Source organism: Limulus polyphemus, unplaced genomic scaffold (assembly GCF_000517525.1).
Source record: "Limulus polyphemus unplaced genomic scaffold, Limulus_polyphemus-2.1.2 Scaffold689, whole genome shotgun sequence".
In the NCBI taxonomy this organism is placed as follows: domain Eukaryota; kingdom Metazoa; phylum Arthropoda; class Merostomata; order Xiphosura; family Limulidae; genus Limulus; species Limulus polyphemus.
The window spans coordinates 25,945-38,771 of record NW_013666299.1 but is presented as its reverse complement, the minus strand read 5'-3'; the positions used below and the strand labels follow the sequence as shown (position 1 = coordinate 38,771).

The 12,827-nt window shown below is 31.7% G+C and overlaps 1 protein-coding gene across 1 annotated transcript in view; it reads left to right on the top strand.

The window, feature by feature from the left end:
• The window catches only part of LOC106459973 (trafficking protein particle complex subunit 8-like), a 61,263-nt gene that overhangs the window by 23,577 nt on the left and 24,859 nt on the right, over window positions 1-12,827 (top strand). Inside the window, exons 5-13 of the mRNA XM_022386552.1 lie at window positions 1,933-2,104; window positions 2,458-2,629; window positions 3,729-3,825; window positions 4,537-4,631; window positions 6,851-7,033; window positions 7,377-7,486; window positions 8,304-8,454; window positions 8,761-8,864; window positions 11,135-11,411. Of these exons, the coding sequence (XP_022242260.1) occupies window positions 1,933-2,104; window positions 2,458-2,629; window positions 3,729-3,825; window positions 4,537-4,631; window positions 6,851-7,033; window positions 7,377-7,486; window positions 8,304-8,454; window positions 8,761-8,864; window positions 11,135-11,411 (1,361 nt within the window). The remainder of the gene's footprint in view (window positions 1-1,932; window positions 2,105-2,457; window positions 2,630-3,728; window positions 3,826-4,536; window positions 4,632-6,850; window positions 7,034-7,376; window positions 7,487-8,303; window positions 8,455-8,760; window positions 8,865-11,134; window positions 11,412-12,827) is intronic.

The window sequence follows — 12,827 nt, the reverse complement described above, 5'->3', positions numbered from 1 at the left end:
CATAACATTATACATTTATATATATATTTATTATTTTTATTATATTGACCTTTCAGCTGCATCTGGCTAACAATACAGAAGTTACAATGATGCAACTCACGTGGACTCGTGTTAACGTATCAAATAACATAAAACTGACCTTCGGTCTGTACAAAGTAACTTGTCTTGGCTGTGTTTTAGTAGACTAGTATTTTGTAAAATACAGTCAAATTTCAATTATTACACATTATATATGTTTGTAGATTATTGCTATTTTGAAATAAATTCTTAAAGTTATTTTTCCTAAAACATAGAACAGTAAATAAAGAAGTAAAGCAAACAATTATCTCTTCTAGTTATGACCTTTATATTCAGTTACTGCTTGACATAGGTTGCTAAGTCTTTAAAAAAATTGCACTTGGAGGATATGAAACAAAATATTTTTTTTTAGGTTTTATATATACATTTAAATAACAAAAAGAATCATAAATTACTACATTAATACCATAGAATTCCACTATAATTTATAAAGCTTAGTAACTAACATGTATTTTAGTCTAAAAAAATATGAAATTTCAAGCAGAGTAAAGACACAACCTACATCGTTTAAATTTTGTTTAGTTACAGAGCTATCAAATACAAATTCAGACCCCTCTTGCCACATCCTCTCTTTCAGGATTTGTTAATAGTTCTCTCTATGTTTAATTATATATTACCTATAACCAATAGAAAGTCAAGGTTTTCATCTATCGAATGATGTATTCTATTATAATATATTCTGAATAGATAAGCCTCAGTTTTACTGTTAGTACAAGCTTCATTCCCGTGGGAAAGTTAACGAATATCTTTGATGAATTTGTAATGATTCTTGTTGCATAGTTAGAAAGCCAGAAAAATTGTGATTCTTAGAGGAAATTTTGTAAGTTATTAGTCTATATTCTTTGATGCATTATTTAATTAAATATAAATTATTCAATGCACTACTGCCATTAGTATTAAAAAAGTAGGGTTAAGTCTCATCAACAATCGACATGCAAGAAAAAAGAAGATTGGGTAAATACTTTATTTCTTGTTTTTCATGTTTATTCTTTATTTATTATTATGTAAGTAACTAAAATGTAAAAATAGATATATCTTTAGGTTAGATCAGGTAAAATAAACAATAATAATAATATAATAAAAATATTTCATGAGCCACACACGTGAGCAGCTCAGAGTAACTTGAGGGTAACTTAATTTGATATTTTAACATGAGCTGTATGTTGCCCAAGTGATTTACATTTTATAATGGCACGAATAGTAGTTAGATATGCTTCAAAGGGCAATAAAACAACAAATTTAATTACAAATAGATGCATACTGTTCTGAATTTAAAGCTACTTAGGATAAACGAATGTAGTTTCATGCTACATTTGAAGCCATTCTAGAAAGAAAAGGAGGGTGATTTAGATTTTTTTGGGGGGTTACAAGGTCAGTCAAATTGACCAACCTTGTAGAGAGTTAGGGTAGAGAAAATAACAGATAAAATATATAGTTTTACTGAAAACAAACATTTGAAATCTATTTAGGAGGTTTTAGAAGTTACACAAATGAATTTTGGGATGATGAAAAGTATTTTTAATTTTAACATGAAAATTACTTTTCACACGGACAATTCAAAACAAATCCTCAATATATTCATGGACAAATCTTTATTTTAGTTTATAAAAAATACTTCACTGAGAAATATAATTTTTTGTATGTGTAAGACTGCCAAATTTTGTGAAGATATACACACTATATTTCATGTTATATGTATTAAATCTATAAAGATTTTATACGAGTACAAAAAAGGTCACGTAGTCGGTCAAATTGACCGAGCCTGTGTGGAGAGAACTAATGAAACTGTGAAAATTAATGCGGCTACAGGTACCTATATATTTATGTTTAAGGTAACCTTAACAGCTGTGTCAGGTATATATGTAGTATCTTCTCAACATACTAGTCCTCTCGAAGAATTTCAACGATTACATCACGAGCAGCAGCAACATTTTCAGCGAACGGCTCAGCAGGCCAAGTGGTTTCTTCCACAGATAGTAAAATATTATGTACTGCTTCATGATCTTGTTGAAGGAGATCTTTCAGTGTGGGTAACAATTTAATCTTTTGTTTTTTAATTTTAACTAGGTTTTAAAGTGTATGAAATGAGAGAGGTTGTTTCAGTGAAACATTTGGTAGACAATGTTTCTTCACCTATCTTGAAATACCATCTCCTCTTCTTTCAACAGGCAGTTTCAGTCCATTAAAGTTCTCAAACCTTCTGTGATGAGAGGGTTTAAGAGTACAATATATTTTTGGTTGAAGTAGTGACTGAATATTCTCTCTCTTTCTTTCTTTGCTATTTTAAAGTTTTTGGTGTCAAGTTCAGCTTTACTGAAGATTTATATTTTCAGTGAGATGAATAACGTATGATAATGTCACACATTCTGTGTTTATCAGGGCTGAGTCGGCATTCCACAGTATCAAGATGACCTATGGTGCTCAGTTCTGTTATCTACTTCAGATCAACTCGCATCAAGACATAACTGTTTCAGGAATAAACGATACTCAAAAAACAAGCACTCTTCCTGATTCGTGGAAGCAGTTTCTTCATCAAACTGTTGAAAAACCAGTAAGTGGTTTAATCATGATCTTAGTTGCTGACATGTATTTCCACATTTATAGAAATAACTGTGAGATATTAAATCACAATTAGGCTTATAGAAATTTGAATGACATCTTTCTTTACTGGGTTTCCAGTAAACAGAGTGTATAGTAACATTTCATCTGTGTACTTTACTCGTTGCACACTGCTGCTGACTAGGCTTTATACCCACTACCAGAACTCATTAATTCAGCTGGTTTAAGCACACAGAGTCTCAGTTGAAAAGCTATGTGAATCTGTTATTTATGATATAAGTCATGATTATACACCATAAGACTTGATTTTTATAAAAAAACAACTTTTATATCAAGTCGTGTTAGAAATTTTGTTTAACAAATCTGTTTGCTTGAATAATGCTGTAGATTTTTTACATCAACTTAACTATCTCATTACTCATGAAAGAAAAGTATTACTGCAGGTACAGTTCTAACTTTGAGAATACAAACATTAATGAGTTTAACATTCACTTTAGATGACAGCTTGCAGTGGATAGTGGAAAATAAATATTTTTTATTACATTAATTTAATGTTTCAGTCATTATTATAATTTTTGTCAAGTACAAAACATAAAATCAAGTTGAAATATCATAACAATGTAGAGAGAGTCAAAGCACATTTGATCATGTATGGAAATACAAATGAAACTTTATATTTACTGGGAAGAAAATGAGGGTAAAGATGTTAATGTAAGTAAGGGGTTGTCTGTATGTTTAGTAATTGTAGATTTATGTAATTTAATTAGTAAGACAGCACGTGTTAGGTTCACGTTTTAAGGTGGTAACATTATTTTCTGAGAATGTATGATTATTGTTTTGTACTTGAGAGATTTTTGCTCTTCCTTTATTCAAATGTTAATTTATTTCACCTAGATAAAAGTGCAAAGAGTTTAATGATAAATATCTGTAGTACTCAGTGAAGTGCTTAGAAAGAAAAATGTCTAAAATAAAAGAAATTGTTTTTAAAGCAAACTTTTGGAATAGGGAAATAAATATCGATATTCACATTTAATTTATATAAAGTTTCATAATACACTTTTTAAATATATTGTTCTTATTCTAATTACCAGCCTTCTCAAGGAAAGGATGTTGAAATTCCTTCAGCTTTGACAGATGGAACTTTCAATAATTTTGTGGAAGTTGGGCAAGAAGCCCAACTTCATGTAGGTGAGTAAATTAAATGTTAGTGGCTATAATTTACTCACCTACAGCTGTAGCCACTAACATTTAATTTACTCACCTATAGCTAAGTGTTAGTGGCTACAGCTGTAGGTGAGTAATTTAAATGTTAGTGGCTACAGCTGTAGGTGAGTAAATTAAATGTTAGTGGCTACAGCTGTAGGTGAGTAAATTAAATGTTAGTGGCTACAGCTATAGGTGTTAATGTTTGATGGTGTACAAGGGCTATTTTTTATATGATTTTTGCTTGAGAAAGAGGATAACATATCCCCTGAAGTAAAACACATTTTCACAAGTTGACTGTCTTGATTACAGCAATGTTTTGTGTGGTAATTAGATACTGTGCTTGTGAAGGGGGATAAAAACACCTTGAAATAGGGAACATTTCCTCTTTCTTTCACACTTTTGATTTCTATCACTTACAGTTGACAGCTTGATTACTCTAATTGTTTGTATGGTAACTGGAAACTGTCTAATGGTGTAATGGGCTACCTTGTTTTAGGATTTTTTCCTGAGAAGGGACATAAAAAAAGAACCTGAAATAGCATACATTTTGTTTAGTGATGGCAAAAGGAGGCCAGAACCTTGAACCATAGTTTTGTTTTTCATCAGTTTAAAATTTTGAATTAGAATTTAATATGTGTTACCTTTCAAGCAGCAAAAAAAGATAAAACACTATTGATTCTTCTTTTTTATCAGATTATAATGGAGAGACAGAAAAACCTGTAAATGATGTTCTGATGTCTCACCCACTCTCAGAAGAAAGTGATAGTTCTCCAGTGTCCCAAACACCTGTAAGTAGTATACTTAATGGTTATAAGTCTTACAACATCATTAGTATAAGGCATTAGACAATGTGAAGTTAACGAGTTAGGTTTGAGGTGCATGTGGGGGAGTGATGTTTTGTAACTTGCAGATGCAGTGTTTTTTATCACTGCAGTTTTTTTTAACGACAATATTATTTAGCAGAATACTGCTCGATATATAACTACTTGATAAAACTGTCATTGTTTAATGGTATTTGAATGAGAATTAATTCTCTGTGGACTCTGGTAAACAGTTACCCAGTAACATGCCAAATAATAATGCCTGACCACCTGCTGTTTTTCAAAGTGACTGCTTTTATTTGTAAAAACCTTACATATTAAATATTTCCAAAACTAATAACACGATTAAATAAATTCTTATTATTCTCATAAAATAATCTCCTAATGGTAAAATAACTTGAGATACAGGGTAGGTCAAAATTTGTCAAATTTATAGTCACATACAAAAGTTGATGAAACTAATTTATTATCAATGTATGTCAATAAACTTATAATTCAAGTTCTAAGATATATACAAGTTTTTAATCCTTCACTTTTTATCATGTGGTACTTCTTTGTTCAGAACTGTCCATCCTATATTACTTTATATGTTTCTGAGAGCTTATACACTTATAAGTTAGACAATCTTGAGCTAAAACAAAAGTTTATCACATCTGTTCTTGTTTTACTGAGTTAAACACCATAAACTGAAACTCGCATGCCACACCCCTCCTAGCACAAGTTGTCTTTAAAAAATGTTAATAATCATACCAAACATTTGCCAATGGATTATTTATAACCAACAGAAAAAGAAGATTTTAACTTGCTTCTTTCCTTATGAGGTTAGCTCATTCTCGTGATAGGTTTTGAGTTATTCTGCATCAATTTCATTGTTTGTTATAGTTGAGATCACCTCAGCCAGGTAAGAAAGTTAGTTAATGCAAATATAACTTTGTTATAAAGCCAGTTAAATAGTTTTAGGACATTTGCCTGTTAATATTTTTTGTTCTAAATTGCATATTTGAAATAAGTAAACCTCTGACTAAGCTGGAAAAACTTAACCTTGATTTCACTACAGTAATTAACCTTTAAAGTCAACTGAATTTTATATCTTTAAATTTTTAATGATTTGTTGTGGGGAAATCCATTTTACTTTAAACAAAATAATTTTTACTTCCCTCATTAATACAGGAGAATCCATTTTATCGAATCTTTATGATATTGGAAACAACTATTAAATAAGGGGGTTCTGCCTAATGCTATTATAGAAAGATAATTTTGGTTCATAAACACCAATAAGTATTTACTTCATAAACTTCAACATATTTCTTCTAAAGTTACATGCATTCTGTTTACAATAATGTTTTTTTTAAATTTATTATCTGACAACTATGGTGACATTTAGTTTTACATATAAAAGACAGTTGATTGTATTGTATATGAGAATGTTGACTTTGATTTGTAGGCTAGAAAACCATATGATTAGATATTGTTATTAAATCTAGCTTCTCTGTTGTCTTCGATGTATAAGCTAGGAAGCTATACAGTTAGATATTGTTATTAAATCTAGCTGATCTGTTGTCTTTGATGTATAAGCTAGGGAGCTGTACAGTTAGATATTGTTATTAAATCTAGCTGATCTGTTGTCTTTGATGTATAAGCTAGGGAGCTGTACAGTTAGATATTGTTATTAAATCTAGCTGTTCTGTTGTCTTTGATGTATAAGCTAGGGAGCTGTACATTTAGATATGGTTATTAAATCTAGCTGCTCTGTTGTCTTTGATGTATAAGCTAGGTATCTATACAGTTAGATATTGTTATTAAATCTAGCTGCTCTGTTGTCTTTGATGTATGAGCTTGGGAGCAATACAGTCAGATATTGTTATTAAATCTAGCTGCTCTGTTGTCTTTGATGTATGAGCTAGGGAGTTATACAGTTAGATATTGTTGTTAAAACTAGCTGCTCTGTTGTCTTTTACATGTTGCCAAGGGAGCTGTACTATTAGATATTGTTGTGAAATCTTGCTTCTATGTTGAATATGATCTACAGGCTGAGAAGCCATACAGTTAAACATTGTTGTGTAATCTTGTTTGTTTGTTCACTTTGATTTAAAGGACAAAGAACTGTATAGTACTAAAATGCTAGAGAAGTAAAAGTTACTGGTAATGTTTCATCTGTAGTTAAGTAATCTTTTATTCCTCCTAAGCTGGACTCATTGACATCAAGCTGGTCAAGTCAAACAAGTGCCAAATGGTCATCAGCATCACAACCACATGGCATGTGTCTATCTGTTTCTGACATAGATAATATCAAGAATTTTGTTCAGGAGTTTTGTCTTCAAGCCTTGATGCCTTTTGCTGAACGGCAGATTCGACATTTAAGTGAGCAGGTAAGCATTTGTTAACCCTAAAATTGTGTTGAAACATTGAGTACAGGAATTTATTATAATTAATTCTTTGGTTTGTAATAAAACTATGTTGTAGAATAGAATGCTTGAACTGAGATAGGTAAGGTAGATGACAACAAAATGCATAAAATTAGATACTTTTGTAAGACCCTGTGCCTTATTTTCAACCTTTGTCTAGGATATCTTGCACCTGTAATTTGGTATTCAATAACTGTATATGTTCTTTCATTAAGAGACCTGACATTTTTGTCTTATAACGTTAGTGTTGTTGTTATACTTTAAATAAGACGATGTATAAACTGAAATACTTGCTTCTTACAACTAGGTAGCCAACAGAAAGGGCCTGCATCGATCACTTTTCAGTGCTACCAAGAAATGGTTTGGAAGTAGTAAACCTGGACTCCAGGGTGTCACTCCAGCTTCTAACTCAGTAGTGTAAGATGAATTTTTTTTTTTTTTTTTATATTTCAAAGGGTTTTATATACTCATATCTTTATTGTTGATAGTAATACGTGTAACTTTGCTAACCCTGACAGTCAGTGTGTTTTTATTGTTGACAGTAATACGTGTAACTTTTGCTAACCCTAACAATGGACGTGGCTGCTACCACCCCAGTATAATTGTGCTGAAACTCATCCTCTAGCATGAATTTACGACGTTTAACCTTTTTCAAGTGAACATATCCTGATTTTGCTTAAAGTGATGAAGAAAAATGTTCTACACTATAGTGTTGGTATAGTTGTTAGGATATGATCATTTAACATTAAAGTTGTGTGCTTTAAGAAGAATCTAGTTTACCAGATGTATCAGTATTCTTGAGACTGAAATTTGCTGATACTTTGCTTGTTTAAACAAGCAAGTAAGAAAAAACGTGTTGAAACGTCAATTTGTGTCTAGAGATTTTTTTTAACACAATTATTTCAATAAGTTCATTAAATATTTTAAACACGAGTTGTGTAAAACAGTATTTCAGATCTGTCTTTCACAAGATAACGTTTTTTTTAATACAAAAACTTCTCACCTGTTCTGGAAATGCAGTAGGAACACACTTAACATGGTGGTTTACTAGTTAATGCATCATACACCACAGCAATTGAAAAAAGTAGTTAAACAATTTTCACTGTCATAATTTGTGGTTCCACTTAATTCATGAAAACAACAGCAGAATACTATGAAAGGTTAAAATAAGTTAATCACAAGTTGATAAGTGCCATCTAGTGAATTGTCTGATCAGATGTATAATACCTTTTAGCTATAGCCAAGATGCACCAGAACTTCAAGTTCGGAGGTTAGGAGACTTAGCTTTTATGTTTCGTTTGTATGACCTGTCGTATCAAGCATACCACAATGCTAAGAGGGAGTTTAACAGTGACCAGGCTTGGTTGTACTGTGCTGGGGCAATGGTAAGTTCATGTGTTACATAACCAGGTCATTTTAAGTTCAAACTTTCTGTTCATTTGTCACATAACGTTTGTTGATAAATGACCTGGTTATAGTTATGTGACAAATGAACAGAAAGTTTGAACTTAAAGTGACCGTTATACAACAAAACAGGTCATTTAAGTTCAAACTTTCTGTTCATTTGTCACATAACTTTTGTTGTATAACCAGGTCATTTATGGTCACTTTATGGTCAAACTTTCTGTATACTGGTGACCTGCATGAGTAACTTTTTCTCATTGATATATGTTTCACTTTTCTTTAATTAGGAAATGGCAGCACTGTCAGTTTTCATGATTGGGAACCTCAGCCAGAGGCCTTACCCCTTCCACTACATGGAGTCTGCAATCAGCATGTACCTTAACACCTGCAAGTAAGAAATGTTAAAATGAAGTAAAAAAGTCTGAAACTTCTGTTAGAGAAAGAGTAATATCTGGTCAACATTTGAGCTAAACAATTTTTACTGGAATCTTGAGAAGTTAATTTGGCTCATCCAATGACAATGACTTCTATATTCCTGTTTCCCTTACAGCAGTTTTAACTGTTAATTTGTATTTTCAGATGTTATTGTGCTGTAACTACATGTGTTTGCTATACTTGTTAGCTTTAGGATAAAATAATTCAAGCATTTTATTACAGGACTTGGTCCAAATTGTGAGTTATCAATTCATTTACTACTAGATTGAGCTGGTTTTTATTATTGTAAGATATGTCTGGATCGAGGAAAAGATCAGTAAAATCAAATTGTTTTCTACGGGCATTCTTTTAACCCTTTCGCAACAAGTTGGTGTAACTTCGCACGTCACGGTCTTTTATAGATTTATTGTCAAAACTTGATTATTACTATATATCAAAACATTGGTTATATTTCAAATTTTAATATTATGTATGTTTTAATTTCTTAATTCAAAGGAAAACATAAATAAAATAGAACCAATATCGTTTTGTCTGTGTGTCACATAGCATCTCCTCATGTCTTGTTGCTCAGTTTATATGTTTTACGCCTGCTATGTACGTCTACAAATGGTTAACAAATTAGAAACATGACTTTTAAATACTGGTAATCTAGAATATAAACTCAGAACCTCCCACCACTTTGATTTGCTGATAAATAAATGTATCTAGAAAACAACTAGAGTGGCTCCTCCTCCTACTCCATTCTTTCCAAGCCTCTTGTTTAGTTCCACCTACTTTTCTTAAGGGTCTGTTTATAACCAATAGAAAAGACATGTTGTGCTTTACATGATTCTGACAGTTGTTTTCAAAGAGCTTGGAAGAGAAAATAATAATTTCTTAACACATATATACTCTGATTCTAAGTGTAGCGTGATTACTCTGAATTTTCAAAGAAAACATTTTAACATATATAACCCGACAAATTAGACAACCTGTTCTCAGAGCAGGGGTCGAGTCAACTATCTTTTTCTGCTTTGTTGCTTTACGAGTAGTGTATTATGTTGGTGTCACGTAAATGGTCTACTGACAGAAGTGGCAATTTATTGGTTTATTTTCAGTGGGGTTCTACTTTAGTTGTTTACAGTAAAATAAACACAGAAAATAAATGTGAAATGTTTAGCAGTTCCAACTTGTGAAAGAAGTACTTTGAAACTTCTTGACCAATAATAACTGAAAATTCTAATTTTACAACTTGTCTTTTCATTATACTTTCGGGTTTGTCTACAGGCTGAAGACTCAAGCATATCTGATAAGATATAATTTTACTGAAAACAAATGTTTGAAATGTATTTAGGAGGTTTTAAAAATTACTCAAAAGAAATTTGAGATTTTTGGAATGAAGAAAAGTATTTTTAATCATAACATGAAAATCACTTCCACTCAGGTTAGTAACGAAACAAACAAATGTTTAGTATAAATACTTCATTAAAAAATTTGATTTTTTGTGTACAAAAGACTTGTAATGTTTACTAAAGGTATACCAAATTTTGTGAAGATGCACTTACTGAATTAAAAGTTATAGTGTAAAAATTTAACGTGTGCTAACATGTATATGAACTCGTGTATATTATATTGAGCCCATTGCAAAAAGGTTAAGAGGTTTATGTAAATTTTTTTACTATAGAACTGACCTGTGTTAATGCTCCAAGTTTTCAACTGTTGAACCACAGGTACGGATCAAAGAGATTATTAACAAAACTGAATTTATTTGGCTTTAGTATCCGATGATCGGTGATAGTGCCCTGTGCATGATGTAAATTCTTTGCCACTTTTAAAAAAAAATCTTTAACGATGCCAACTCGTTCCCTCTATGGGTCGATGCCACATACAAGTGCACCACTTACACTACCATTGATACAGCCCTGCTAAAGATGCCTTTATGAGAGAAACTGTAGTAGTAGTAATAAATTAAATATTTGTGAAATGTACAACTTTCTTTGTTTTCTTCATGTTTTTGTTATAATAGTTACTCCTTAATCTGTTTACGTTGAGATTAACTCTTGAAGTGTAGAAAACCCTATTTTTTCCATAGAATTACTTATCCAGTTAGCCAAACATAAGCTTGGACTTCATTCGTGGAGCTGAGTCAGACTATTAAATATATACTGTTGATTGACTTAGATTAGTAAGTTTAATATCTTACTAGATATGAACACGATTGGCTTGTCTATATTCATATGAATGTAGGATGATACACCTAGCTACAAGGGCCACACTACTAAGTACAGATTGTTTACGTGCTATGGGAATGTACAGCGATGCTGCCCTTCAGTTTATTCGTATGACAAGTGAAGATTCTGACCTTCGAAGTGCTCTACTTCTTGAACAAGCTGCTCATTGTTTTCTCAAGAATAAACTTCCAATGGTCAGGAAATATGCATTCCATGTTATTCTGGCTGGTCATCGTTTCAGCAAAGCAGGACAGAGGAGACATTCTCTTCGGTCCTACAGGGATGCTCTTCAGGTCAGCTTCCCTAACGTGTGTTTCGTAAAATAAAAGTTAGGAATTAATATGAGAAGAAAGAAGATTATATGTTTTAGTCACTAATTTCTACAGTACCCAAGTTATAACAAGTATTTAAATACATAAGAAATTATATAGAAAATATAGTAAGCATTAAGTAGCATACAAGTATACTTGATTTTTGATATAACCCTGAGATACAAACTACGTATAAGTACGTTAATGTGTAAATTGTCATAACACCAGGCTGTTTCCTCTATGAGAAACATAAGCTAATATTTATCTGATTATTGTCTTGAAAAAGCTAACTCATCATTGTCATGTTTAGTAGCCTGTTTGATCACCTAAGTGCAATTATTAATTAGATACTAACCACTAACTAGTTCATATATTCAGACTACTACCCATGACAAGTAGTGAATATCCTGTTTCTGTTCTTCAAGAATCTCTCTTCTGCAGCATCTTGTGCTTCCCATGTAACATTGCTGTGTTGACTGCTACTACCCTTCATTCTTTTCACAGTGAATAGTGAAATTCTATGATTTTTAAAAATTCTGCTTACATATTTGTGTAATTTGTATGTACACTTTGCTTTTTATGCCTAGAGGGAGAGGGGGGGGTTGTTTCTTGTATTCCACGAATGAAGTGATTCTTTGTAGTTTGTAAATATGTATAAATTCAAAAAATATTACAGCATTTGCTAGGGATCCTAAATGCATAAGATGTGTTGATGTCAGAAGGTTTGATACAAACGTTCCCTTCCATACTTGAAGTAATCAACTTTCTCAGATACATTAAAGCCAACCCTGTCAACCCCCTCCGCCTCACATGTATAAAAAAGGTCACACCAAGGTCACAAAAATCCAAAAAGTCCCTATCTGTTAACATGGGAACCGATTTTTCTAATTATTTTTGCTCTATAACTTGGTGGACGTATGTAGAATATCTGAATATTATTCCTCAATGTTCTACCCAAAAATTGTCCATGTCCACTGATAAAAATGGATCTACGAACACATTTTCGTGTTTTTTGAAAACCGAATATGATCAATGCTGCGTGGCAGGGGTATGCACTCTACTAAGTGTCCTTCAAGTTTGTACTTGTATGTATCATATGCACATATAATGAAGAACTTTAGTAAAGTTCATTATCACGTTTTTGTAACTTGTAGCCACATTCTAAATTAGTTTTAGTAAAGTTCATAATCACATGTTGTTTTTTGTAACTTGTAGCCACATTATAAATTAGTTTTAGTAAAGTTCATAATCACATGTTGTTTTTGTAACCTGTAGCCACATTCTAAATTGGTTTTAGTAAAGTTCATAATCACATGTTGTTTTTCTAACCTGTAGCCACATTATAAATTAGTTTTAGTAAAGTTCATAATCACATGTTGTTTTTTGTAACTTGTAACC